The sequence below is a fragment of the Nakaseomyces glabratus genome, chromosome K (genome assembly GCF_010111755.1).
Source record: "Nakaseomyces glabratus chromosome K, complete sequence".
Taxonomy (NCBI): Eukaryota; Fungi; Ascomycota; class Saccharomycetes; order Saccharomycetales; family Saccharomycetaceae; genus Nakaseomyces; species Nakaseomyces glabratus.
Genome location: NC_088961.1, coordinates 261,125 through 287,547, shown reverse-complemented (window position 1 = coordinate 287,547; position 26,423 = coordinate 261,125). Strand labels below are relative to the sequence as shown.

At 36.0% G+C, this 26,423-nt stretch overlaps 8 protein-coding genes across 8 annotated transcripts; 4 read left to right on the top strand and 4 right to left on the bottom strand.

Moving 5' to 3' along the window:
• Positions 1-22: 22 nt before the first annotated feature.
• Positions 23-631, top strand: IRC21 (Irc21p; the record flags this gene model as incomplete). Its single annotated transcript, XM_448358.2, has 1 exon — positions 23-631. The coding sequence occupies one exon, from the start codon at positions 23-25 to the stop codon at positions 629-631; it is 609 nt and encodes a 202-aa protein (XP_448358.2).
• A 500-nt stretch (positions 632-1,131) lies between these two features.
• Positions 1,132-1,737, bottom strand: ABF2 (DNA-binding protein ABF2; the record flags this gene model as incomplete). Its single annotated transcript, XM_448357.1, has 1 exon — positions 1,132-1,737. One exon carries the CDS (start codon positions 1,735-1,737, stop codon positions 1,132-1,134), a length of 606 nt encoding a protein of 201 aa, XP_448357.1.
• A 504-nt stretch (positions 1,738-2,241) lies between these two features.
• On the top strand, positions 2,242-2,745 carry TVP18 (Tvp18p; the record flags this gene model as incomplete). The annotated part of the gene is made up of 1 exon (XM_448356.1): positions 2,242-2,745. The coding sequence occupies one exon, from the start codon at positions 2,242-2,244 to the stop codon at positions 2,743-2,745; it is 504 nt and encodes a 167-aa protein (XP_448356.1).
• A 3,547-nt stretch (positions 2,746-6,292) lies between these two features.
• On the bottom strand, positions 6,293-8,236 carry MOT3 (Mot3p; the record flags this gene model as incomplete). The annotated part of the gene is made up of 1 exon (XM_448355.1): positions 6,293-8,236. The coding sequence occupies one exon, from the start codon at positions 8,234-8,236 to the stop codon at positions 6,293-6,295; it is 1,944 nt and encodes a 647-aa protein (XP_448355.1).
• Positions 8,237-19,370: 11,134 nt separating this feature from the next.
• On the bottom strand, positions 19,371-20,207 carry NAT4 (N-terminal L-serine N(alpha)-acetyltransferase NatD; the record flags this gene model as incomplete). The annotated part of the gene is made up of 1 exon (XM_448354.1): positions 19,371-20,207. The coding sequence occupies one exon, from the start codon at positions 20,205-20,207 to the stop codon at positions 19,371-19,373; it is 837 nt and encodes a 278-aa protein (XP_448354.1).
• Positions 20,208-21,490: 1,283 nt separating this feature from the next.
• Positions 21,491-22,885, top strand: NEM1 (Nem1-Spo7 phosphatase catalytic subunit NEM1; the record flags this gene model as incomplete). Its single annotated transcript, XM_448353.1, has 1 exon — positions 21,491-22,885. The coding sequence occupies one exon, from the start codon at positions 21,491-21,493 to the stop codon at positions 22,883-22,885; it is 1,395 nt and encodes a 464-aa protein (XP_448353.1).
• Positions 22,886-23,402: 517 nt separating this feature from the next.
• Positions 23,403-24,719, top strand: TCD1 (tRNA threonylcarbamoyladenosine dehydratase; the record flags this gene model as incomplete). Its single annotated transcript, XM_448352.1, has 1 exon — positions 23,403-24,719. One exon carries the CDS (start codon positions 23,403-23,405, stop codon positions 24,717-24,719), a length of 1,317 nt encoding a protein of 438 aa, XP_448352.1.
• Positions 24,720-24,937: 218 nt separating this feature from the next.
• LEU5 (coenzyme A transporter) lies at positions 24,938-26,026 on the bottom strand (the record flags this gene model as incomplete). Its single annotated transcript, XM_448351.2, has 1 exon — positions 24,938-26,026. One exon carries the CDS (start codon positions 26,024-26,026, stop codon positions 24,938-24,940), a length of 1,089 nt encoding a protein of 362 aa, XP_448351.2.
• Positions 26,027-26,423: the final 397 nt, after the last annotated feature.

Sequence of the window (26,423 nt, the reverse complement as noted above, 5' to 3'; positions counted from 1 at the left end):
GGAAAGAAGTAATAGTTGAGAGATGCATAGTGCTAGCAGGGTGTTGATGCAGATGGAGCGTGACAAGATGGCGTTTAAAGTTCCTCAGATGAAGCCACCGCAGATTAATGTTAGCGATGAGCCCCGTAGTGTCCTTATGGATGTGCCTGTGCAGGCGAGTTGCAGCACTCTCAGGGCTGGGGGATACAGGAACAAAGTGAAGTTGGCACCTGGACATAGTGCACTGGACTGGCAAGAGATGGTCAGTACTAAGGGTAAAGCTGGGAAACTAATCACTGGAATAGACAGTATAAGAGAAGATCCTAAGGTTCTTGAACATTTTAAAGAGGTAAACTCGCCACAGAGCTTGATCCAGCTGGAGAGAGGAGTTCCTACTTACGCTATTAGGCCGCCTTTATGCATAGATGCACATGAGCTAGCACGCCATAATACTGCAGAGGACTGCTGGACTGTCATAAATGGTAAAGTTTACAGCATCTCGTCGTATTTAAGTTTCCACCCTGGCGGTGCGAAGATTTTGATAGATAAATCGTCGGGACAGGACTCAACAGTGCTATTTAATAGGTATCATAGATGGATCAGTGTTGAGAAAATGTTAGAAACTTGTTTGGTGGGTGTTTATGTCGGATGAAGTTAAGAAAACGAATTCAACAGTTTTTTAATACTACGATAGGTGAAGAGGATTGGTGAAGGAGAGTGTCCTAGGTTTGCATTTATTTATTATTATATTTTTATTACTCGAGGAAGGATTGTCATATAGTTCTTTCTTGGTCATTAATTGTTGGTCTCACGCATCTTTTGTTATAAATACATTTGGGAATCCCACTATAAAAGTACTACCAGTAGTTGGGTTAACGAACTAAGCATTCTATACATTTTATATTCAGTATTCATAAGTCTTTATTATTACATTTTGAGAAGCAGTCATTTGAACATATATGACAAATTAGTTTTGTGAACTTTTGACGATTAATTGTATTTCCATAATTTATAATATTATCATACAACTTATAAAAATAGTAGCACAGTAGTAATAATAGCTAATCTAAAATGAAGTGAAAACCCTTCTTATAAAATGTGAGAAAATAACAGTGAGCACTTGTTGAATATACAAGAGACAGTTGATTGAGATTACAATTTAAAGTTTTGCAATTTCCTTTGAACTTCTTGTTCCCAGCTAGATTTGTTTTCGGCATAGCGATCATAATATTTCTTCTTTTCGTACTCTCCTAGCGATTTCCACCTTCTTCCAATGAGAGAGGCCAAATCACCAAAACTTAGGGATGGGTTTTGGCTCTTGATCTCCTCACGAACTTCATTCGAAAACAAAAGGAATGGTGATAGCGGCTTCTTAGGTGGCAGCATGGCTTCAAACTCTTGTTTCTTGGTCTTATATTCCTCTAGAGCTTGCTGAGTTTTCTGGAAGTAGGGTTCCTTCTCGTATTCAGACAGTTGTCTCCACTTCTCACCCAGAACTGCAGAGATCTCTTTCGTCGATAGTCCGGGGTTCTCAGCCGTTGCATTAGCACGCTCTTGAACTGTGTACAAAATGAAGGCGGCAGCAGGCCTCTTTGGTCCAAACTGCTTGATTAAGTCCTTCCTGCTAACACCACTCTTAGCATCCTTATCCTTTCCCTTAGCACCTTCAGCGGTTTTGCTCCAAACAATGGGCGAAGTCTGCAAGAACCTCACACCAGCACTTCTGCTCACCCCACGTATCAAATTCAATGCCAACATATCTTGCAAAATTACTCGATTATCTATGAATCTTTTGCCAGTTGTGAATCTTGTACCATTCAAGATGAGCTAGCTAGGATCCTTATTTACTCTGAAATATTTTGGTGTTTCGGGTTTTGTTCCAGCGAACGGACCTTCGAAAGTACAGCCATTATGGTAGCCAGGGACTGTTGGAAGAGATTCGGAACACCCAGAGTGATTGGTAACAATTATCAGCTAATAATCAGAACTTCCAAGTAGTATTATATATATGCTTCTGGCTTGGCAATAAGCATTTCTGATACTGTATTAGCCCTGGCATGCCGTCAATACCGAAGGCTCAGCCCATATCATCAGCAACGCTTTTAAGCTTAACGAGTTCCGGAGGTGAAATTTCCTGGAATATAAAGGCTACGCAAGTCAGTTCGGTATAGTTGTAGATTAAAGATAGTGGGGGCACTTTTGTATATCCCCGACATAGAGAGTTGATAATTGTTAGATAATTGAGATACTGAGAAGATAGCAATGGCATTGGGTATCACGCAGTTTATCAATATTGCGGGTCTGTTGAAGGACTTGAAGAGTTTCAACTTCAGTGTCTACGGTAAGTGGTTTGGGTACATTAACATTTTCCTTTGTATAGCGCTTGGTATTGCGAACCTGTTCCACGTAAGCGCAGTTATAGCGTTTGGAATAGTCGGTATTGTCCAAGGTCTGATTATATTGTTCATTGAGATTCCATTTCTGTTGAAGATATGTCCCCTAAGCGACAGGTTCATAGAATTCATAAAGAGGTTCGAGACCAATGGATACAGATGCATCTTCTATACTTTAATGGCTATAGTCCAGTATTGCTCATTGGCGGTAATGACCACTAGTTTACTGGTCCTTGGTATCACTTTGACCATCTCCGCAGTGAGCTACGGTATTGCATTCACTAAGCACCAAGAATTTGCAAACACTAATATAATCAAGAACCCAACTGATGAGGACTTCCCTCATGATGCAGTGGTTAGAGAAATGTTATGATATTGAAAACCCTTGGCTTTTACTCTGTTAAAGCTTGTAACAGTCCATATGTAATAAAATAAAAGTAACTAAAATAAAAAGTATAACTACATTCCTAGATAATTTAGAATAATACGACGATATTTTCTTTTCAAATGTCACTTTGGAATTTGAAGTGGTACTGCAGTTATCATTTGTACAAAACATAAAATGTTGAACAAACGTTATGAGCCTTACACCATGATTCCTTAATCTTCAATAAAAAAGGAATTTATCCTTTCTTTTTTTATTTTCTAACCCTCCTTATATAGCTCCTAAATAGATATTTAATAAGTCATAACTTATCAATCCACTGGCAGGGGAACTTGTTTTCCTTTGCAAATACTTGTATAATACTTATCTGTTTTCTCTCACCATAATTACATAATGTTTTTTGTCTCTCCTCCGAAAGGCACACCATTGTGCATCTCGCAGGCAAGTGAGTGATAATGAAAATAAAGAAAGAAAAAATATTTTCTCGAAACTTTGTAGGCCGATTTGGTAGTATGGACTACCTTGTATCGTACTTTCTATTTGTACTTTGTTGATGACAAGTGAAAACCAGTACTTTTAGTACTTTTTTCTTAGTTTTCATGGTGTTTACTATATACATTCTACTGCAATTATCTAGAGGAAAAAACTTCCTTGTCTATCGCAAGGTCCTTGTTGTGTGCCTTCGAAATAGTATGGTGTCCACAACGTTAATGAATTAACGTAGAAGCCAAGCACTGAGTATAACTTGATGTACAATATTTTCCAACTTGGAATCTACATAAGCTCTTTGATCCATTTCCTTGATACAATTATATAGCTTCAACTTTTCCTTAGATTATAACTAATTCATTTGCTTTTTTTTTTCGATTGACTTTTTTAGACTTATTGGTAAACTGCTCTGTTAAAAAAATTTAATGAATGTGCTGGTGCTATTGACAGTTGGTCTAACTATGTGCCTATTAATTTTTTCCTTTTTTCTTTTTCCCGCAAATGTTTCCCAAAACTAGTGAATATATATATTGCTTTACATCAACGTTTTGAAAAATTGACAATGTAAATGGTATTTGTTACTGACTCTAATTATCAAAGCTACCTTAATTAAGAATTTGCAACAGCAAAAAAATATACTTGTACCATTATAACTCAGTTTAGAAGTTTATTGCCCACAATTAGCCTTGGGATAGTCATGTCGTCAAAAACAGGTTAGCTTATCTCATTTTCTTTTGACAGGATAACTTAGCATAACGATCAAATGTGTTGGACTGAAGTTAAATCGATGGCTGCTTGCAGAAATCAATTTCTTGATAGACATGTTATACTGTGTCTTTGCCTGATGCGAACGATTGTATACTATCTGGCGTGGCTCACAATTATTGAAGTACTTGTAAAAAGTGGGAGGAAAAAGGTGCGTGGGCAACAACATTAGGAAAAACAGGCAACTAGTTTGGTGCCTTCTGTCATCGCCAGGAGATAAAGGCAACTGCTGCAGTTATGGTAACCTTGATTGTCTCCGACAATGATATCAATATCCAAATGAACTCATACCTTTTGCGCGCCACATCTAGTAATTAAATGCCTGTCTACACCACTTGGCACTAAATAAGAACTCTGAAATATCAAGCCAAGATCCATTGTTCCTCAGAGATGTTTTCTGTTCTGGCAATGTAAGTCAGAAATCCTTCAATAATTTTAGTTCATTGTTTTTTTACTATTTGGAGATGATATCAATTTGATGTATGTTGGTATAATTGAGAATGACGCTATGCTCATCGGCTTGAGCGGACCCGGTTACTAATTGGTTTGCTATGATTAGACATTCACATACATATATCTAGCTGAATCGATAGTTGGTATCTTTTCCGTCTGATAAACGTCGCTACAGGATTGCTATTTTTATGCGAACTTTTGTTTTTACTCCACGTTTCTTTGCGAGTCATAGCCAAAATATTTGGCCTCTAATATACCGAATTGTTGAAAGCATTTGAAATCATTAATGGTGACGGAGTATTTGTCATTTTTCAACTCCTTTACCTCTATTGTCTTGTGAGATAGAATATCAGTGATGCAACCATGTCTGCGCAGTACAGTCAAACGGCGCTATTCAAAACCAACAGAACAGGCATTCATAAAAAAAACCTAGATGCTATTAGTATATGAACATGTTATCAAGTTGGTGTTTGCTGATAAATGAGGCTAATTATTTGCCTTGAATATTGGTCACATAACACAACACATATATCAAAGGTCATGACTTTAAATTCCAGAATGTAATTTTGTGTTGGACAGCATATTGCATATTATTTTGATAGTGATAGCTGTGTTGTGGCTTCTTATACTTAACACTTCTTTGATGGAAAGGATAGAGGCAATATTCGGCATATTCACCAACAGTACATGGTTAAAATATTATTGCTGACATGCACAAAAATAGGTAGATATACTAATCGATGTTTGTTCGTGTTCACTTGAATCAAACTTGAGAGACTATCAATCTGTGCAGATTTAGTCTACGCTCATTGGCAAACAAATGTTAGGGATTGCAATGTTATCAAAATTGTATTTTTAGCATTGTAAAGAAATAAACCGAGCGGTAGTTGTCATACTTTCAACTAACTATTTGGTACTTTACCTTTATGGTAAATTGAGTTTGGGTTGATTCTAGTGGTTGTTTCTCAAGTTTAAGGTGGAAAGAGCTCTTAAGTAAATTCTATCATTTCCGCCATAAACTGAAAATATAGTGCTATCAACTTTCAATGATTGCTCCTTAATAATTCACAATTCGTTGAAGTCTATGATTGGCTTTAGGCCATTTGGGATAGGTATGTCATTTTAAAAATTGCCACTTATCAAGGAATAATTCATAGGTCTATGGGTACATTTGTGTTTGGTTTATGGCAAGTATATGCTAATCCAAATGGTAGTCGAGTCAAATGGTAGTAGTCATGTGAGATGAAACGCTTGCAGATACTTTAATTGTCGTAAAACTGAGAGGACAGCGTTATGGTTGTATTTGATTTAGTACTCATATTGTGAGAAATCCAAAAATTTTCAGATTTTGCATTCATATTACAAAATTTGAATAATCGGCCACATCCTATGGATTACAAATGCGTTAACGAAAATATCATTTGAATTGTTCCTAGTGATTTTATTTATTTGCTTGGTTATTCCATAGGACTTATTGACTTCAGGATTCTAAGATCCTTTTCTCGTTGTTGCGTTAATAAAAAATTGCACATCAATATCGAGCAGTTGCTTATATGAATGTAAGTTTTACACGATGCATTAATTTGATCTTTATGATAGAAATATTATAAACTTTAAAAAAGCATTTATATGATTACAACATAATTCTTTGAGGCTTTTGACTCATTGAGAACTAAAATACAGTGGGATTAAAATATTACAATAAGCCAATACTTGTAAAAAGTATGGCAGTCTTAATTAAAAAAATGCGATATTATTCAGTTTCGGTAGAAACTAAGGAAATGAAGATGATTTAACATATACCTATTCCAGAGGTACCAGTTAAAGTTCAATTGTGCTTATCGATCACAGTATTTAAGATATTCTTCAGCTCATCTTTGTTGAGCAAGCCTTCATGGATAAGTGTTTTTGTATCTGGGTATTCAATTGTACCATCGATTTGTTTACTTAACCTTTCGAGTATTGGCCAATTGAATCTCATGTTGCGAGAGTTGATTTCTTGAAGAAGATTGGGGACATGTTTCAGCTTCATATGTTGAAGTAAGTTGTCACGTCTCTTATGGCGACTATTACACCATGGACATAAGAAATGTCTTTGCTGTGAATGTGAAAGCAAATGCCTCTTTAGCCAAGATTTACGTTTGAACAATTTTGGGCATAAATGACACCTATGAGGAAATGCCAGAGAGGATACCTCTATTTTTTCTCCCTGGTTACCGAACATCATCTCGTTCGTAACTCCTAACTGAGTAGTGAGAGATGGATCCGCCCGGGGCAGTAAATAATTTGTTTGGCCCAAAATTGGATGCGAGTTAATTCTGGATACAACATTATCTGATACTGTTTTTGGTTGCTCCTGCATAACATATGTGTAATTTGGATTATAATAAACTCCAGCACTTCCTATAGGTGGACCGATTGGTGCTCTAGAGGCATCGGCATTATAAGATATGGCATTATTCGGTACACTTCCTAAGCGATTGTCCGCGTACACTACTTGATGAGCCAATGGTGGTGTATTTTCCGAAGAATTGAACATGATCTGGTTACCGAAGTTAGTCTGTTTATCCTGATCCAGCTTTACATTTGCAAATTTAGACTGTGTATGAGATGGAATGATAGGTAATATTGATTGCAAAGGTCTTTGAAATGATGCACCTTTTTGATTCGGAGTCAATTGATGAATATTTGATACCGAAAGCCTAGGTGTGTTTTCAGGATGAGTGTTATTACCATAACTTACCGACGGTGATGCTATCTTGGCCTGATTTGTTGTTGCTGCTACCAGTGTGCTTCCTGAATATGATTCTGTAGTATTTGAATTGCTTGCCAAGAATGGTGGGCCGTGAGCATGCCAAACATACGAGACACCTTGCGGTAACGGAGCCGTATTTGCATATAGATGAGTATAATCATGAGATCGGTTAGGTGCATCAGGTGGTGTACCGACAAAATAAACTTGACCGGCTGTATTGCTATTTCCAATTCTCTGACGTAAGGAATTTGACCAGTCATATGGCATCTTTGATCCGTTATATTGGTAGTGCTGCGTTACAGGATGAACCTGGGACCCAGTTGTGGTGTATAACCCTGGTTGGCTTGTAGTATCTACAGCTGAGAGGTCGAGTCCTTTTGGCGCCTGCGCCTGATGATCAAAATTATTTGATATCTCGAGGGAACTTTTTTCTTCCTTTCTTAAAGAGTGTTTGGCAACAGTAGTGTCGATATTACCATTTGAGCTAGAAAGAATGTGACTAAGTCTGGGATCATTTTGCCCTTTGGTAACACTTGTGTTCAAGGCATTATCCAATGCATGGTCATTGTTATTCACCATCGCCCCTGAACTACCTTCGCTGCTATTTGACAGACTTACAGTTGAATTTCCAACTCGCGGTACAGGATTAGTTTTTGTCCATATATATCGCACACCTTGGTTCAAAGCTGGTTGTACAGCTTTAGGTGTTAAGTTGTTATTTTTTGAGTATTTGTCAAATGCGTGTTGTAAGTTTTGTCTCGCAGATTCAGTTTCAGTACCATTTATTGTTGGCAAATTTCTCTGATATGGGACTTCTTGCTGTTGAGATTTAACTCTACTAACGTTCTCGCTAATAGGATACAACTTTCTAATTGAAAATGTATGTTCTCGATCTGCAACAGCTATTTCATTTGCTTTATTACTGGACCCTAGATGGTTGATTGGAGCAGCATGCCTTCCTCGATCCTCCTCTACAGCACTTGACGGATTGCAGTCTTCAGAAGCACCGTCCTTCATCAGTTACTAAGGAAGCAATGTATGTTCCTTAACTAGCTGTTGTAAACTTCAACACAGTGTTCCGTAATATTTGTACTTTCCGCAAGAATTTGGCAATCCTTACTTTGTCCAGGCCAGAGTATCACCGACTTCTCAAGAAATTAAACTTTTTTCTTTTTCGCTCGCTGCGATCTTTGTAAATAGGACCTGAGGGAGTGAAAAAAAACTGACTTAATCTTTTGGAAAGGACAAAACAAGCACAATCACAAAAAACTTGGAGAAGAAATGCGAGTTGGTTGTTGGCAACGTTATTTCTTTCACTTTTGATTATTATCAGGGTATTGAAACCGTATCTTAAATCTTCAGAGACTAATATAATGCCGAATGCAGAATTACTTAATCACTTATCAGTGTAAACAACAGATTAATAGGTCTATTGTTCAGTTAAGATGTAATGATGTTTGAAGGAAATTCTCTCCAATCTATTAAGTTATGTTTCTTTGAGGGTAGCTCAACGAAAAAATTCTATCGAAGAAAGAGTATGTCACTTGGAAAGCCAGAGGTCGTTTTTTCCTTTTGGCCCTTTATCTCTAATTATGACAATGCCAAGTAAATAAAATTTCCTGTGAAATGGATCCGTTAGATGCAAATAAAAAACAACTTTACCAAAACTTTAACTTGAACGAATCCAGTTATGAAAGCTAACTGGATAACAGATAACTGAAGAATGAAGTAATGGCACTTGATAGACGTTTATCACGGTAATGTGTTATTGACCGTGGTGCTGGACAAAGGTTATATCTATGAAATAACGTTCTCACTGTCTTCTTTCAATATGCAAGGAACAAAATAATCAAGAGTACTTTGTTGGTTGCAATTTGAGGGTTGTGAGCTTCTGATTAGTTGGCTTATTACAGTACTTTCCTTATGGTTATCTCTTGTTATTCCTGATTGTTTGCAGCCTGTATTCTCGCAAGGGATTCTAGATTGGAAGAAGTATGAGTTGGTGAGTAATGTGTATTTCAAAATATGCGCACAATTTGGTTGTAGTGTATGAGCTGATCTTATGTACAATCTGAGAAGTTTCTTGGAGAGTGGAAAGGAATTGAATTGTTGGAAGTAAAGTTGACAACTTTGCAAGTGCTAGAATTGGTATTTTTATGGAGCTATAATTTAGCAGTCTCTTTTCTTTTTCTTTAAGTAACGAATGTAAACTAACAGATGTGAGGGATCACCTTTATTGGTATGTGGGAAACCTCGATGTAGCCACGGTAGTATTGAAACTATATTGTAGAGAAGGCTTGTTCTGAAATGAGTTCTTGTTGTTTATCCACTATAGATTGATCCCACGAGGAAGGAAGTTTTTTTAAACTTGATTGCTTTTGTGAGTAAGAGTAGTAAGTATGAATCTCTTTCTTTCTTTTCTTGGGTGAGCGGAATGTCAAACGTCAAAAGATTGCCTATCCAAAGTTGTCTATTTTTTCTGCAGATCCTTGATTTGAAATGTAAAAATATCTTCTCTTTAGTATCAAGTATTCACCTAATACAGGGGAATCCAGGTTAATAGAAGAAGTGTTGTATGTTGGCAAAAGTAGATACGGAGTGTAGTCTTTGTATTAGTAGGAATACAACTGCGCCAATGAGCAAAGCGGATCTTTTCTAAAGTAGGTAATAACTTTGAGAGAGTGTGTGTGTGAGTTTTTGTGTGAAAGATAGAAAAAAAAGACGGTAGTGCTCTTCAAGAAGATGAGACCAGAAATCGGCTATTAAAATATGAAAAATTGATCTCAGCTAAGAACAAGAAACTATATGTTAGCAAGAGAGCAAGAAATAAGATTAAAGGGAAGTTCAAGTAGCATAAAGGGAGTAAGATTAGAAAAGGGAAGTTTTGATGCTGAGAAATCATAATTGATATATATCAATTTTTTTTTTTGGATTCTTTTTGTAGATTAAAAAAAAATAAAATTAATACAGAAGAGTAATAAGGGACAAAGTAAAATTTTAACTTTATTAGCTAAGAACTCTGGGAGAGGGATTTTAATTTGCTGGATGTAAGATAGTTTAAGAAAGGGAATCTTTCTCAGTTTTTTAGTGGTCTTTTTTGAGACGAGTAAGGTGGGAGGATTGTTCTCTTCTGTAAGTTGGCGAGTGTGTATGTTTTTCCCACTTGAATGTTTTGTTTTTCCCTCTACTGTTCTTCTCTAACCGAGTATAGCAGGGGAGAAAGGGAAAAAGTATATCTTTAAATTACAAGAAAGAAAGAAAAAAAAATCTATTGTTGCAATTGTTCTCGGGAGACAACAAACGAGAGCAGAAGCCTAGATGAAAAAGAAAAAACCACTTTGATCGACGCTATGTACGTGTTGTCAAGGTGTTTAGCTTTTTTTCCCAGCTCTCCCACAACACTTTTCGTTGGTTATTTCTGTGATTTGATTTTTTACGCAAATGGAAATGATCCCAATTTGTGTATGAAGAAATTACGTTTGTTAGGCATTTGTGTTTTATCTTCATTTTCTTTTTTTCACCAGCTTTTCTTTTGAGTAATCGAAACATTGAAAACACTGAAAACATTGAAAGCATTGAAAGCTTCTATGCCGGGTATATGGTTGTTCTGTGCTTCATGATCTTCTAGCAGGGACAAAGAAAAAAGAAAATTGTTCTGAGAAGATAATGATATGATGGGCATCTCTACTGCACTGTCTACGCTATTTGTCTACTTTACTTATCTTTTATGGGGAGCGTATTCCAGCTGATTTTGTCCACATTATTTACATCGAGATGTTGTGCAGATATTACTTAGTCCATACTAAGCATCGATGTTCAAGTAGGGGAGGGGGGTAGGGGGAGGAAGGAAGGGGAGGAGTATGAAATTCTCAGTGGGTGGCAGAAATCCCACAGTAATCTGCTACATGTACGGAACAGCTGCAAGGAAACATGTACCAAAAATGCAGAGAAACGAGTCGGAAAGAAACATATTCTTATTGCAATCACAGAGAACATGCCGTAGAGCACTCGCAAAGAATTTTTTGATCTTCTCTCTCTTTCTCATCTTTCTTGTGACTTACGTCTTATCTTGTTCTCACGAATATCGGTAGCTAGTTGTAGAGTAAGTGTATTGGTTTAGGTGGATGAGAGAACAAAGTTAAGAAGGGGTACACTCCCTTCGCAATTCCTATGAGACAAAGACAACATCACTGCGGACAATTGATGTGATTCCCTTGCAAAGAAATAGTTGTTGTAGGTAATAGCTAAAAGTTGCTAATAGGAAAAGAATGGCCGGGCAAGAGGTAAGATAAAATACTCCCTAGTCTCCATTTTTTTACTTCAACCCGAGACGAGACAGAAAGTTAATTTGATTGGCATGCTTTGCTTATACCATTTTCCATAATTGGGAACTCTTATTGTGGGTACACGGAGGATGAACGGATGTCGTTAGTTTTACTAATGGTAGAAGATGAGTAAAAGACATCCTGCAACTGTTTCTATGGTACACATTCCAAAATAAACCATAAATTCTACCTGAGTTTAGATAGCAGCGAAGCTCGAGAAAGAGTATGATACGGGAAAGACAATTGGAAGAGGAGGGACAAAGATGAACACTGCGCAAGGACAATGGAGCAATAACAGCGTAAGACGGACGTTGGCAGGCAGATCCACGAAAGTAAAAAAAATTGAAAAAAAAAAAGAATAACAGGATAGGTTCTTGTGTCGAATGTATAGCTCTTAGAAATCAGCGCAGCAGTGATTCAAATATGACGTTCGTACGTTGTCAACACATACAGAAAAGAAAGTGAATACAAGAGAATTTTGTTTGTTTAGCTGCGTGATTCTCATGAGAATCTGAACATGGCATATAGGAGAAGATGCCTACGGGATGTTTCGAGTACAGTGGGTAACTTGGTGAAGGATTGGCTCTTGCTGAAGCTAACAGCAGGTATTGTGTGCTATTATCGACTAGGGTAAGAAAGGGCGTAGGCCTTAGAGTATGGCGTACAACCGGACAAAGGATTTGCCCACCGTCCATTGTGTGCGGGTAGTGTTTGAAATTCTGCTTGAGTTAAATGTGATTGTCGATTGTACAGCTGTTTCTTCCTGCTCACTTTGCTTTCCTACAGGCGTTGGTCTAAGGCTTGGAAATTTGACAGGGCTGTACTAGCCACCATATAATATGCTCTACTACAGAAAGCAAAGATTCGCGAAGAGGAAAACTTAATGAAACAGTTGATTACTCCTAGTTCTAATGTTATTGGAGCTTAACCTCTTGGCTAGATATAAGAGGAGGCAGTGTTTTTTTTCTTTTAAGAGGGAGCAGTGACGAAATGACAGACTAATTTGTCTTAAGTTTGACTAAAGATGAAGTCGTTCGCTGACAAATAAGAAAGGAAAAACACAACCTTTATGAAGATATTGTATTTGCAGTTGTAGTCAATACGGGACCCATTTTCAGCGCATCATAAAGATTTGCTTATTTGCTTAAACTGAGGGATATAATTGTGAATCTCATTCTTGAATGATTGGTACTACTAGCATACATTCAAAAAGAAAAATTCTGCTAGTCCTCCTGATGTTTAATCCAAATAAATATCCCCTCGAGTTAGGTAATTTTCATGCTCCCAATCCTAGGAATCCAGAATCCGGCAAGCAAAGTAGCAAAGGTAAAATGGTAGCTATCATTACATCACACTGTAGAAACTCAGCGTAAAAAATATAAAAGTATAGCTTAATGTTCTTTGTGTCTATAGGCGTAACAGGTACGAGGTTCGAAAGCATTTCTCAAAGACATTGTTTAGCGCTGCAACAGCTTCTGAGAAGGGTCTTAAATAAAGACAAGATACAATACTAAAATTACTAGGCATTTTTACTTAGGGTCCTAGAAATTCCTTTATATTTACAAATATATGGGCAGAAAAAAGTGAATACAAAGTACTACAAACAGAAGGTTGTTTGTTACATAAAAAAACACGGTGAATTGACAGTTAAAGGAAAAATAAAATCATTTTAGTAGTAGTGCTGCTTGGTAAATAAAAAAAGAATTTTGTCTTTTTATTTTATTATAATCAATAAGAAAAAGAAAAAGCAACAATTGTTTACTGTGCCAAGGAGTGTTCCATTGAAACTACCTTCCTAGTTTAATTTGAATTATTATCACAAAAATATCTATTCTGTCCTAATATTCGTTCTTTGATTAAATTTGAGTGTTTTTTGTTTTCAGTATGGATAAATGGGATTGGAAAAGGCCCTATGTACTAAGAATTTACTGAGTTGTGTTGATTTCTTTTACCCTCTTGCTATAGAGTAAAGCAATTCGCTGGAAAATCATATCTAGCTCACTGGTCTTAGACATATAGATTCAGGTCTGTTCCTAGTATGTTAATCAAGATTGTATTCAATCTTTTTAAGCTATACTGATAATATCAAAATTACCATCGCTCGAAATGTAAATGATAAATTGGCACTGCGAAAGACAGATTCTTTTAGGGGCAAATGTGACACAATGGCAAACCCAATCTTCTTGGAGGTTCGTCCAAGTTGTGGGAGGAGTGGCTCTCATAAATGGGAATCTACCATGCTAGTGGCAATACAATTTTCATACATTATGATAGGCTGCTGTATATGATTGCATTTCGGATAAGTATTTCCAAAAAGAGAATTGAAGAAATTCTACTTGAGAGAGGCCTTTTTTGTGTTATTGAAAAGAAGGAGATATATCACCATTTCGCGCTAACAGTCACCTGTAAGCTTAATAATTCCTTAAAAGGGATAACAGACAATAATTAGAAAAAGAAAAGTTTGGCGCTATTGTTCGCCTTTTACTGTGCTCTTCTAATTTTAGTTGGCTCGCAAAGCCATTGTTTAGCTAGCATCCTTTAAGAGACGACTGTATACCGTGTAACAAGTAATTGATCACCTGTTTGGAAGGTTAATTCAATTGTTCGAATTAATGTTAAAGAGTTTTCTAGGGCTAATAACAAAGGAATATGTATTAATTCCTAGCTCTAATCACCGATATAGATTTTAGGCTTATAAACAAAAGCCCAACTTAGAATAAAGCATTAGTTTACTGCTTTCTTTTCACTGACAGTTGCACTTCGAAAGAGGAAGCGACAACATGTGATTTTTTTTTTAAATTACGACAAACCTCTACAACAACACACTCACTCGTACATTACTGTTTTGGTGTTTTGCAGATAAAAAACAATGCCTCAGGAATAGGACTATTATAACCCCTTATGCTACTAGTTAAGAGACAAAAACAAAGCTAAGAGAAGTACCCAACTCGAATGGCGAAAACAACAAAGGAAGCCGTTCATCAACGCATCATCTACTGATTATTTTGTGTACAAGTATCCAGAGTAAGACAATCGGCGTAAAACTCATTTGTACTAGTAGATTTAAGTGTTCACTGAACAATCTGAAGTTACTAGTTGCTGGTTCTGCTTTTTTCACCATCCTTATCAAGATGAGCTAAAAAAAAGTAATGTACCTTGTTTATGTGGACTCCATGAACATAAACTTATATTTTATCATGGATTTCGCCATGAATATTATATTGAAGCAACACTGGAAAAAAAAAATAAAATCCGAGCAGTAAATTCTGAGACATAAAATTAGTTCATTGGGGCGTCTGCGATTTTTCTCATTCTTGTGAGGTTTTGTTAGCATTTCACACTAGTGTGTGAGAAAGGCTTGAGTGTGCTTACCTCTTACAACGCGAAGAGCCTGTATAAGTTCGCAAACACACTCATCATTGTCTTTTTGTGGTACCATTATTGAAATGTACAACGCAATGAGAGTCTCATTTTGTTTGCACCACAGTATAGAATCTAACGGAGCCATTTACATCCCCGCTGCCTCGGTCGCACCATTCATCGATAAATGTTGTCCCCACTTGGAATTGTGTAGTACAAAGATAAAGATGAACAAAAACAAAAAAAGAAAAGCTGAAATATGAAACAGATACAAATTCAGTGCGTAAGTGTAAGAGAGCCGAAAAATTGGCGATGCTGATGATTTGTACCAGCTCCAAACTAGCACATACAAAATAGAAGTGATTCGATTCATGCTAGACAACAACCCACGCGGTTTGTTGTGGGTTGCTACGCCTTTTTCTTAATAGTAATTTATCCTATTCCTCTATGTATGTGCAATGAAAATTCCATGCATTTCTTTTGGGAAATCACGTAGAGAAGAAGATTGCACTCTACCACTAGAAACTACGTACACCACCTGTACAGAGAAATTAACGTAGCATTTGACAGCATTCTGATATTTTTTTCTGTTCGGTTTCATGACAGGTGGGAGTGAGGAAGCAATGGCGTATGAAGGAAATGTTTAAGTTACACAGATTTCCCTTGAGGGATTTTGTGATGGTTTGCATTTGCAACTTGAAACACATTCGAGAATGAGGGTTTGGAAATTTGTGCGTTCCTTTCTGAGCAAGAACATTATCCTTAAAACTGGCAGTAAAACTTTAATCCTTATATTTTAAAATTACACACAGAAAGATCATGAGCAAGATAGATGGCATATGAGTAACGAAATGAAAAGCTTAAAATAGGGGGTAGCTACTAAGATTTAATAGATATTGAACTTTTCCCGGTTCATGGGTACTTCTACCACTCTGGGTATTTGATAGTTAGGCACGCATTGAATTTCGATATTCCTATAGAAAGAAAGAGCTGCATTGAACGGTCCTTCTCAGGTAACTCTATCCGTGCTCCAAAAGTCGAGGTATAACAAATCAGCATTGGTTGTAGTCTTATAAACCAATCAGAAACACTTCACTCTCTTTTCATAAGCAATTATCACATCCTCAGGGAAGCATTGATTCCAACGTTTGATCTCAATGCCAAAAGTTGGCAGATACCCATTTTCTGAGAAGAAGAGCCCTTTTCCTCATGAAATCCCACTTATAACTTTTTTCATACATGTATTACCCATAAATAGGGCAAGGATGTACTGTGTATCGTCAGAGTTCAAGAAATAATGGCAGTTTCTTCTCACTGGGATATTTCCCCTAGTGATAAATTTTGATGTAGTGGTATAGAAGTAATGTACAGAATCCTAATGATAACGCATAATGGAAAAAGAAACCATATGCAAATCTTTACTGCTTACTTCAGTTATGTCATCAACATGTCATACTCTAGAAGAAGAAAAGTTTATTAAACTTTTCTTTTTTCTAATTTTTTTCTTTGCTTTCCCCCCTCCCACAATTAACGGCTTCTACAAAAACGCTTGGCCATCCCTTGTGTTCTCTACTCTTTCCAAACGTAGAGGAGAAAGGTATTACTTCAGCACAAACACAAAATCACTAGTGTACTTTCTTTCCCCTGCCTTCTTCTAAGTCAACAAAGTATGAACTTTTCTGAAAATACCTCGTACATGTGATTTTAAAGGTAGTTGGAAGGAAAAAGAAAACAATGGACAGCAACCCACTCACGAAGTTGTGTATTACTTCCGTACCCCCGTAAAATGTCTTATTTTGGTAGTCTTTTCTTCTTGGGAAAAGAAAAAGCAAAAATATGTCCTAATTGTTTTAGACATTTTTGTCAGTTTTGATCGTGTACAAACTTAATTATATAAGCACTGTTTTTTCGTAGATCACCCAATGTAAGCAGCGGATATTAGCTATAAACTACCGGCCGATATATGTATTGTAGACTACAAGAGAAAAAAAAAAGCACATTTCAAAGTCAGTTAAGTTGTTCGTCATTGAGCCTTTTACGAGTTGAAAGGAAATCGGTTGACTACACCAGACTATTGGGGACTAAATACCATGTACCCTTTTGGCATCCGCGGCGCTGATTTGCCACAAACTGTGCTTACCTTGTCCATACTTAGGACCGAATAGTTATCTACAGCCTCTTATAAGCGAAAAAGAATTAAGATTTCAAAAATCTCTTTTTCCATCTTCCCGCTTTCTGCACTCAGTTGTTCCGTTGTTACCTTACAACGCAAACAGTTCTTTTTTTTTTTGTCCGTGTTTGCGGGTATTGGAAATATAACAGACGGAATACCGCAACATTGCGATCCACATTTCAATGCTAAGTAAGAAGTGTATATATTCTTTTTATTTGGTAATAATTCTTAGGTTCCACATGAGATTTATGAAACTCGTATGGGTTAGAACTGGAAGATTATTGTAACTGCATTTCGATCCTTGTGGGGCCTAATGTTCCATTGTATAATTGTGAAGACCGGAAGAAAAAAAATTTTTGTTAAAGGATATGGTAGGCTTTCAAAATAGACTAAATAAACTCCAGGAAAGGAAATTTGGTTTTATTGTCTTTTGAAAATTTAACAAAACATTTCATGTATACTTTGCAAAAAGTAAATAAGAGTTCTGAATAGACAGCAATTAAGTTTTTTCCTATTTTAAGCATTTTGTGATGAAAAGTACTGGAAGAAGTAAGAAAATTTTTAGGAATTGAATATCAAGGACATATTGTGCATGAAATTCCAGGAATTTTAGAAAATTAGAAAAACATGAGAGCGTTTATTTTTGTTTTATCGTTAGTTCTTTGTGGGGCAATTAACACCATTCGTTGCTAAAATATTTACTGTTGAGGTAAAAACAAAAAAAAAAGGTGTAATCATATAAGATTGAAATATTTTAGTCAAACAAATTTGGGCGCAAATACCACTCAATAGATTTTGATAGGAAAATGTACCAATGAATTACAGATTAGGCAAGTGATTCTATTTAATCTCGACACTCAATCGTGCCATAAGCATGCTGGTCATCTAGAAAGAAACCTCAATTCGGTCATGTAAAATGTTTGAGGCATTGAATATATGTTCAAAGCTGGAAACCTAAAATGGTAAGATGTGTTTTTTTGAGATATGCATTCTTGAAAAGGAGTCATGCTTAGATTTTAATTATCCTTAATATAAACAAAAGATAATGACTGCTTCTGTTTTAGCATACATGTGATTTATTCAAATGCACGATAAAAGTGTTGACAAGCTCTACAACTTCAGCTAGTCATGACAGAGTCGATCATTTTGAAGGTCGAATGGAGGAACATCTGCAATATTTACACTTTCTAGAAAGTTTTTGAACGTCACGCTAATGTTGTGATTGCGTAAATTAAACTCCCTTTAATGAAAAGACTCAGAAAAGTAGTCATGTTCGGAGAACTCGCAAATTTCATGATGCGATATTTCTTGCTACTTACAACCTAAAGAATTTTCTTTGCAACTGAATGCATGTACTCAATTTAGACATCCCGTAATTCTAAGAAATTTGAAGTTTCAATAAGCAATTTAATTTGAGTGCAGGCAAATCTCTGGTCTAAAATCCAAGTAACACATTCTCTGTTCAAATAGGGCCTGTGATGTTCTGTGTAGTATGACCTACATAGATCGCCTTATGCCTTTCTTCCACGCTGAGTCGATTGGTTAACTAGTCAATAATTGAATAGTTATATTAGCCTATCAAAAAACATTATGGCTAACTTAAATAAAAGTTTTTTTACATGATAGAAAGCCATTTCATTTGAGAAGCTTGAATAAAAGTATATCATTTGTCCGAAATTAAATAATATGTCTACAACATTTACTATTTCCAGATTGTCCTTTCCTTATTAAACTTGTAGATTAGATAACTGCATGCTATCTCTAAAGCATTAGATGCTATAGTTTACTTAAATTAAAATTTGGAACTAGGATGTCTACAGATACTAAAGAAAGAATAATGGATATTATAGCCTCTAAGCTCTTGTAATGTAAGCGACGATTGAGCGAGTTATCATATAGGCTAGAACATTTTGCTTTCGCTTCGGTATTGCTACAATGCGGGGCCATTACAGTACGACATTTTTATTTAAGATATCGTCTTCTCCATAGAAGTTAAGTTTGTCTAAGAAATCTTGGATATATTTTTCCTTGCCAGCTTTCCTAAAACACACTAATTATGAATCTTGATTGGGATTACGTCATAAATCTGAGTTGATTGTGTAAATGAATGTCCTTCTAAGGTAGTGCGCTACCTTTGGTATATGTAAAATTTGGAATTTACCTTAATTCATTTCAAAGATTTTTAAAGTATGACTATCAAATCATTCTATTGAGGATTATATGACAAGTTATATGACGAGTTATATGTTTGTCAAGTGTGCATCTTTGGGAATTTTTGCTCATATCAAATTTATCACAATATCGGCTTCCAATACATATAATATAGCGGCTTTTTTATTAGTATCCTAGGACTTTCATTTTTGTTGTTGATCTTTCTTGAATTTCTAGTTCTCCGTCGAGTATTCTGGTCATATAATACATCCTTGGGTGATTCAGGAGTGTGTGTCATGCCAAGTTTTTGATACAGATTAATAGCTGGGAGATTATCGGCGAAAACAGTAAGTTCAATTCCCGCGAATGGAAATTCTAAATTCAAAGAGTCGTTATCAAGTAGTCGCTTAGCACATTGAAAGAGACAATTACTTAAGAAGTATTGTCCTAGACCTTGCTTTCTCAATTCTTTCGATATTTGAATCTCATATAAGAAAATTACACTTGAAACTGGGTCATTATGAGTTAAATTCTCCTCTTCTGTCAACATAAAGGAGAGAAATAAGAGTGGTACAGTGTGTTCATCATCTACCTTCGTCCAATAGCTAACATATATCATGCCTTCAGTATTCATTTCTTCGATCTTGTTTTCTTTCCAAGGCTTTTTGTTTCCATACATTTCTTTACTTGATATTTCATATTTTTGTCCCAAATTCTGATCTAGTAACTCTAATAAACTACTGAGAATATTTTTTGATTCCTTTATGTGTTTACTTCTTAGAACAACTTCATTAGTTAGCGCTTTATTTGCTAGACAATAATCATCACCATCAATAACCAATACTTTTCTTTGTAGCTGCACATCCTCTATATCTTTAGGAAGATTTGATTTTGTTGTTATAACTTTTGGAAAGCAGTCTAAAACATGATGGAGGAAGCTGTCATTGACATTTGTCCCATATAGTTCATTATTCGTCATTCTGTAATGACACTAGAATCTTTAGTCCAATTGGTATTTCTAAAAGAACTTCTTTCTGAATAAACACCGAGTAATTGACGCAATGCAACTATTGAACAGTTCTGGTACCTTTGCTGAGGAATTATTTCAACTACTACGTCTATATGTGACATTCATAAATTTGATTCACCATGTTTCCGGTTTTCACAAATTTTGTCAATAAGGCAACTAACTCATTGGAGTCATATCTTAAAACTCACACAAGAATGACGATTGAGATCGATTAAAGTTATAAACTATAATATAAACAATACATTAATAGATATTTATGAAGATATGTATCCATAGCCCATTCTATCATTGATTCTTTAGAGATCTTGTAATTTCTAAGCTTGGTAGTAACAAAACTCCTCTCTTCTTGTAAGAAAGAGAATTTTGTATATAAAATAGAACGATAGTAACGTACAATATTAAATAAAAACTATTTGATGGCGTACAAGTAATTGGTGAGACCATTTTGGTAGCAAGCATACACGCTTTGTTCGAGGGTCAGTGACGAATTACATTACAGGATAATCACTTTCCAGAAAACTCTCTCCAGCTTCTATTAAAGGAATATATCATAGAACGTTCTACCGACATATTGAGATTGATCCAGCCATGATGAACTTATGTGTTATTTCTTCTCCATCATAGTTCCACGTTTCTCGTGTTAGTATTACCTTCATCTCGTTCCTCGATCGATGGCCTTGTTGGGTCTTGCCATGTGATAAAAAGCCGAATCGATCCGTTGAAATTACCTGATTTTGAAAACACATATAGAAAGGATAAAGCATTGAAAACTTGTATTCCAAGGTAAGCATCGTAATTAAGATATCAGTATAACCTATACCACTTCTGAGATATATAATCCTTTTTTTTGTTGGTTCATTCATTGGTGGATACGATAAGAACGCCGATAAGAGAATTGTCAAACAGGTGTGCATCGGAAAGAAAGCCATTTGTTCAGTGCAGCGAGCTGCGGTTATAAATTATCGATTCAAGGTAGAAATAATTCATTACTTATCAATATCAATTGCATTGAAATCTTAGATATTTTGCTGAACTATACTGATTGCTCAAAGTCTACTTATTTGTTTTAGGGAGGCACTATATTGACTGACACTGAGGTTTTGGGATTACTGGTAATTATATTTCTATCTCTACCACTAATTATTATAAACTAGTCAGTTATTTTTACTTACTGCAAAAAGGTTAACAAATAACTGTAATTAAATTAATCTGTTTGAAAGAGGTTGTACTTGATGAATGCACTGTCATATGTTTATGAATACCTTGTTTTACCGATTGACCATTTCAAGGTGAAGAAGAATCGCAAGGAACAGTTGGTGGATTCTAAACATGTTGTAGATAATGAAGAGCACACAAATCAAGATACTGAAGGTAATGATAAGTGTTTAAATACAAAAGCTCAAATCCGGGTTAATGATGACTCTGTCTTGAAACTGAGAAAGGTTAACCCACTGATACAAGATAAAGATGGAGCTCAAAAGGATCGGGATAGTAAAACAAGGAATGTTTCTAATAATAAAATAGAAATCAAACCAGTATCAGATGAAGATGAGGAGAAAGATATAGATGGTCAGATGTCCAGAGGACTGAAATTCTTTATTGTAGTCTGGTCAATAATTACATTCTTTCCTAATTACATTCTAATAAAACCCACTCTTTTCGTTTGGTTTATATTGACCTTTCCATTAAGCTTGATTGAGCATAGTGTTAGAAGGCGCGGTAAAGCCACAGAAAATGAACATTTATCTCAATCGCCCGCAACTAATAAGGACAATAGTCCTTCTAAAAGGCTGAATGTCATTGAGGAGGCAATAGAAGATGATCTCATAAGTGGTGAAGTCATGGAATTGCAGAAGGATGCATTAAAGGGTTCATTACTTCCAACCAATAAGGATTCAAGTCAAAATTCAAGTCAAAAGGATAGGGGGAAAAAAACAACTAGTACCCCATCGCATACATCAAATATTCTTGGCACAAAAAGTATGGGGCGATTTCAATTTCCTAAAAAGCTTATTCCAAGATCAATCCTATATTCTGAGAAGAAAAAGACTTTAGTAATCGACCTTGATGAAACTTTAATTCACTCCGTATCGAGGGGTACAACACATAGTAATTCTTCTCAAGCCCATATAATTGAGGTTAGATTTGCTATAAGTGGTGTATCTACATTATATTATGTTCATAAGCGACCGTATTGTGATTTATTTCTCTCAAAGGTCTGTAAATGGTATAACCTCATTATCTTTACTGCATCTATGAAGGAATATGCAGATCCAGTTATAGATTGGTTGGAGAGTTCGTTCTCTGGCTCATTTACTCAGCGCATGTACAGAAACCATTGTATTGCAAGAGATGGTGTTGGATATATTAAAGATCTTGGCAATATCAAGGATCCCTACTCCAAAAATGCTACGATCCCATTGACAGATGTCGTTATTATCGACAATAGCCCTGTCAGTTACGCCATGCATGTAGATAATGCCATACAAGTTGAAGGGTGGATAAGTGATCCAACTGATACTGAGTTACTAAACTTGCTTCCGTTTCTTGAAGCTTTGAGGTATACCACTGATGTACGAAATGTTTTGGCACTAAAAAATTCTGAAAAAGCCTTTCAATTGAGCTAAAACGAGACTTTTAAAGATTGATAAATTATTGTATTAGATAAAGTAATCTCAAAAAATTAATCGTTACGATAAAGTTAGGTGGGAGTTAGCTCATCAAATCATTTGCATTTCTTTTATTTTTTTAACTAGCATAGATTAAATAACTTCAATAGACTGAAGATTGATATTGTAATATTCTGTATTCTGTGTTTGTTTTATTCTGTATTCATGCTCTTGAAAAAGGTGATCACAGATTTTAGCCGATACCTGTTGTCATATATAGCTTGGTTGTATTATTCATACAATCCCGTATCCCACCATGTATACAATAATTTGATATTGCGGGTAATCTTTAATGTGAGGGTCCTGGATGTTTACTTTTTTATCACTTAAAACATTTTTTCACTTTGCGATGAGCTCATTAAGAATCTAATACATTTAGTATAGTAAGTGCTAAAATCTGTATTTAAATAGATCACTACTACTTTGACTTTTTATTTCCAGCAAGATCTCTTCATAAAGCTTTGAGTGAGCCAAGATGGGTAAAGATCACTGGAAATTAGTAGCAGTAACTGCAGCAGTGACTATCACTTTGACTAAAATTGCAGAAGTCGCTTGGAAAAAGTATGTAGAGCAGAAGGATGCTATTACTCAACAGGTTTCAGTGAAAAAGATGCTGAAAAGGGAATATGATGATAATTTATTTCGTGAACAGCTGGCACGTAACTATGCCTTCTTGGGTGAGGATGGTATGGAGAAGTTGAAGAACCAATATATCGTTGTTGTTGGTGCAGGTGGTGTGGGTTCTTGGGTTGTTACAATGCTAATCAGATCAGGTTGTAAGAAGATTAGAGTGATTGATTTCGATCAAGTATCACTAAGCTCTTTGAACAGACATAGTTGTGCAACTTTAGAAGATGTAGGTGCCTCTAAAGTCGACTGCTTGAAAGCACATATGGAAAAAATAGCGCCTTGGTGTCAGATTGAGGCTATTAACTCTCTTTGGAACAAGGAAAATGGTGAGGAATTACTATTAGGAGGTGGCAAGCCTACTATGGTAGTCGACTGTATTGATAACATTGACACGAAGGTTGACCTATTAGAATTTACATACAGCAACAAAATTGAGGTGATTTCATCGATGGGTGCTTCTACAAAGAGTGATCCAACTAGGATAAATGTTGGTGATATAACAATTACAGAAGAAGATCCTTTAGCAAGAGCAGTAAGAAGAAGATTGAAAATAAAAGGTATTACTACTGGTATAAATGTTGTATTCAGTGCAGAAAAACCTGATCCAAGGAAGGCAAAACTGTTGCCGTTGCCAGATGATGAGTATAGTAAGGGTAAGGTGGGTGAATTGAGCGCCCTAAAGGATTTTAGAGTTCGTATTTTGCCAGTATTAGGGACTATGCCTGGTATCTTTGGTTTAACTATTGCAACTTGGATATTAACCAAGGTTTCTGGTTATCCAATGAATCCAATTGAAGGTAAGAACAGAATCAAAGTCTATGATGGCATTTATCAATCGTTGGCTGGCCAGATGACCAGAATTGGTATGCCAGATCAAAGAGTCCCAATTGCTTTGAAAGAGGTCGGTTATATAGTCGAAGAGGTCTTCAGAGGAAAATCTCCAGTTAGTGGGTTTTCTACAAGACTAACATTATCTAAGTGGGATCCAAAAAAACCTGTCTCTCTGCAAAACGTTGTTGTACTTACCAAAGAGGAACAAAAGGAACATGAGCAAAGAATTCTGAATGGTAAGGAAGCTTTATCAGATGTTTATAGCCAAGATGTGATAGATTTGGTGAATCAACGATTTGAGGAAGAACTGTACTATTCTCGATACAGATAGTATAATCTAATCTGACTTACGCCAGTTTATAGATATGCCGATTGTAGAAAAATAACTAAGTATGAGCATCAAGAGAAACCCAATGTAATTACTAATATAGCTCATGAATAGTATTCAAGTCGAAATTTATCTCAAATTGTTGAGTTATGCAAAATGTAGAGTATTTCTTTGATGCAAAAAAGTCTCGGTATATAAGGATGAATATGAATAAAATAATACTAAATACCCAAATGCCATTTCATTCTTTCATAAACAAAAAAGCTGCATGCCACCATTGGCGTAACTTTGATGTAGCCAATGCTTAAACCTACAAAAAATCCTCTCCAGCCTTTTTCTTGGTAGATTATTCTCGCAATACTGGAGATTGACTGAAATTTGTGGTCGTACATCTTCCTCGGACTCAAAGTGCTGACTTGTAATCTTCTTCTTATAATCTCTAAGGGATAGGCAGCTGTCTGAGATAAAATACCAGACAGACCTCCGGCAACTAATTCTGCCCAAGTTCTTAACGGAGTTTTCTGCCTCAATTTTTTTCTTTCTAACTCTTCTTGACTAGATAATTGTTTGACAGCGTATGGCGCCATTAATGAAGATTTCATGATATCGTGAATTAAATCGTGAGCAAAAAAAGAAACACCAGCATAAGGAATCATGCCAAGAACGGTTGGTACATAGCCTCTGTAGAAATTACACCAATGGGCAAACCATTTTGGCACAAGCAAATGCGAAGTTAGCCCTTCCGATGCTGGTTCATGGTATATTGTCTTCACTATGTCTCTTAGTTTTACCCTTTTGTGTTCCGTTACATAAGCAAGTCGTACTCTAGTCAAATCCAAAGGATAAGTTATGAACACACTGCATAATCCTGCTAATGAACCGCTGGCAAGTCTTCTCCAATGAGATTCATATTCTCTCGATGGTATTAGTATACTCCTAATTTGTTCATATGCCACAAATTTGACAGCAGCATATGGGAATATTCTCAATAAAGTTACCGAGTGGCCTTGAAAGAACCCACGAATACCATCATTTATCCAAATATGCTTTGCTGCCTCATAAAGTCCAACCAGGGATCCCGCATATTTACTATAATGGGGATTCGACGTTTGAAATAAAATTTTTATTCGATCCAGAGGGGCTATGAGTGTTTTTGCACAAGAACCAGATACACCTCCAGCAAGGCCGGACCGCACAACGTAATCTAATGAGTTCTTGTCGACCGCCTGACGATTGTTAGTTTTAGTCATCGCTATTTCGTTTTCACTATTCAATATATGCTGCTCGGAAGACCCATCACTCTTTGACATCCAATACTAATATTAGTCCTCAAATTTATGACAGTTGTGAACTTTTAGATATTCACAAAAGTGAGTTTATATAGAATGTCTCCCTGCGATTTTCGAATCTTCATTGCTTAAATATGGATCTACTTACACAGCCCGCAGACTTTCTTTGCTTCACCAATAAATGATGTGATGGCACTTAATTTTTTCTTTTCCCTGGCCCCCGCAGAATTTAATGCTACAAGGGTGCTCCGAGTTCGGAAAGAGATTATAGTCAAGAGAAGATCTTCCAGTTGATATCTTTCTCCAGTATCGTATGGATTCATGAAGTTGTGCAATGGTCAGTTCACAATAGTCATTGTTGAACATATTTGTTCTATATGGCATAGTTTAACTGTACTTATACCAAGTAGTGTGTATT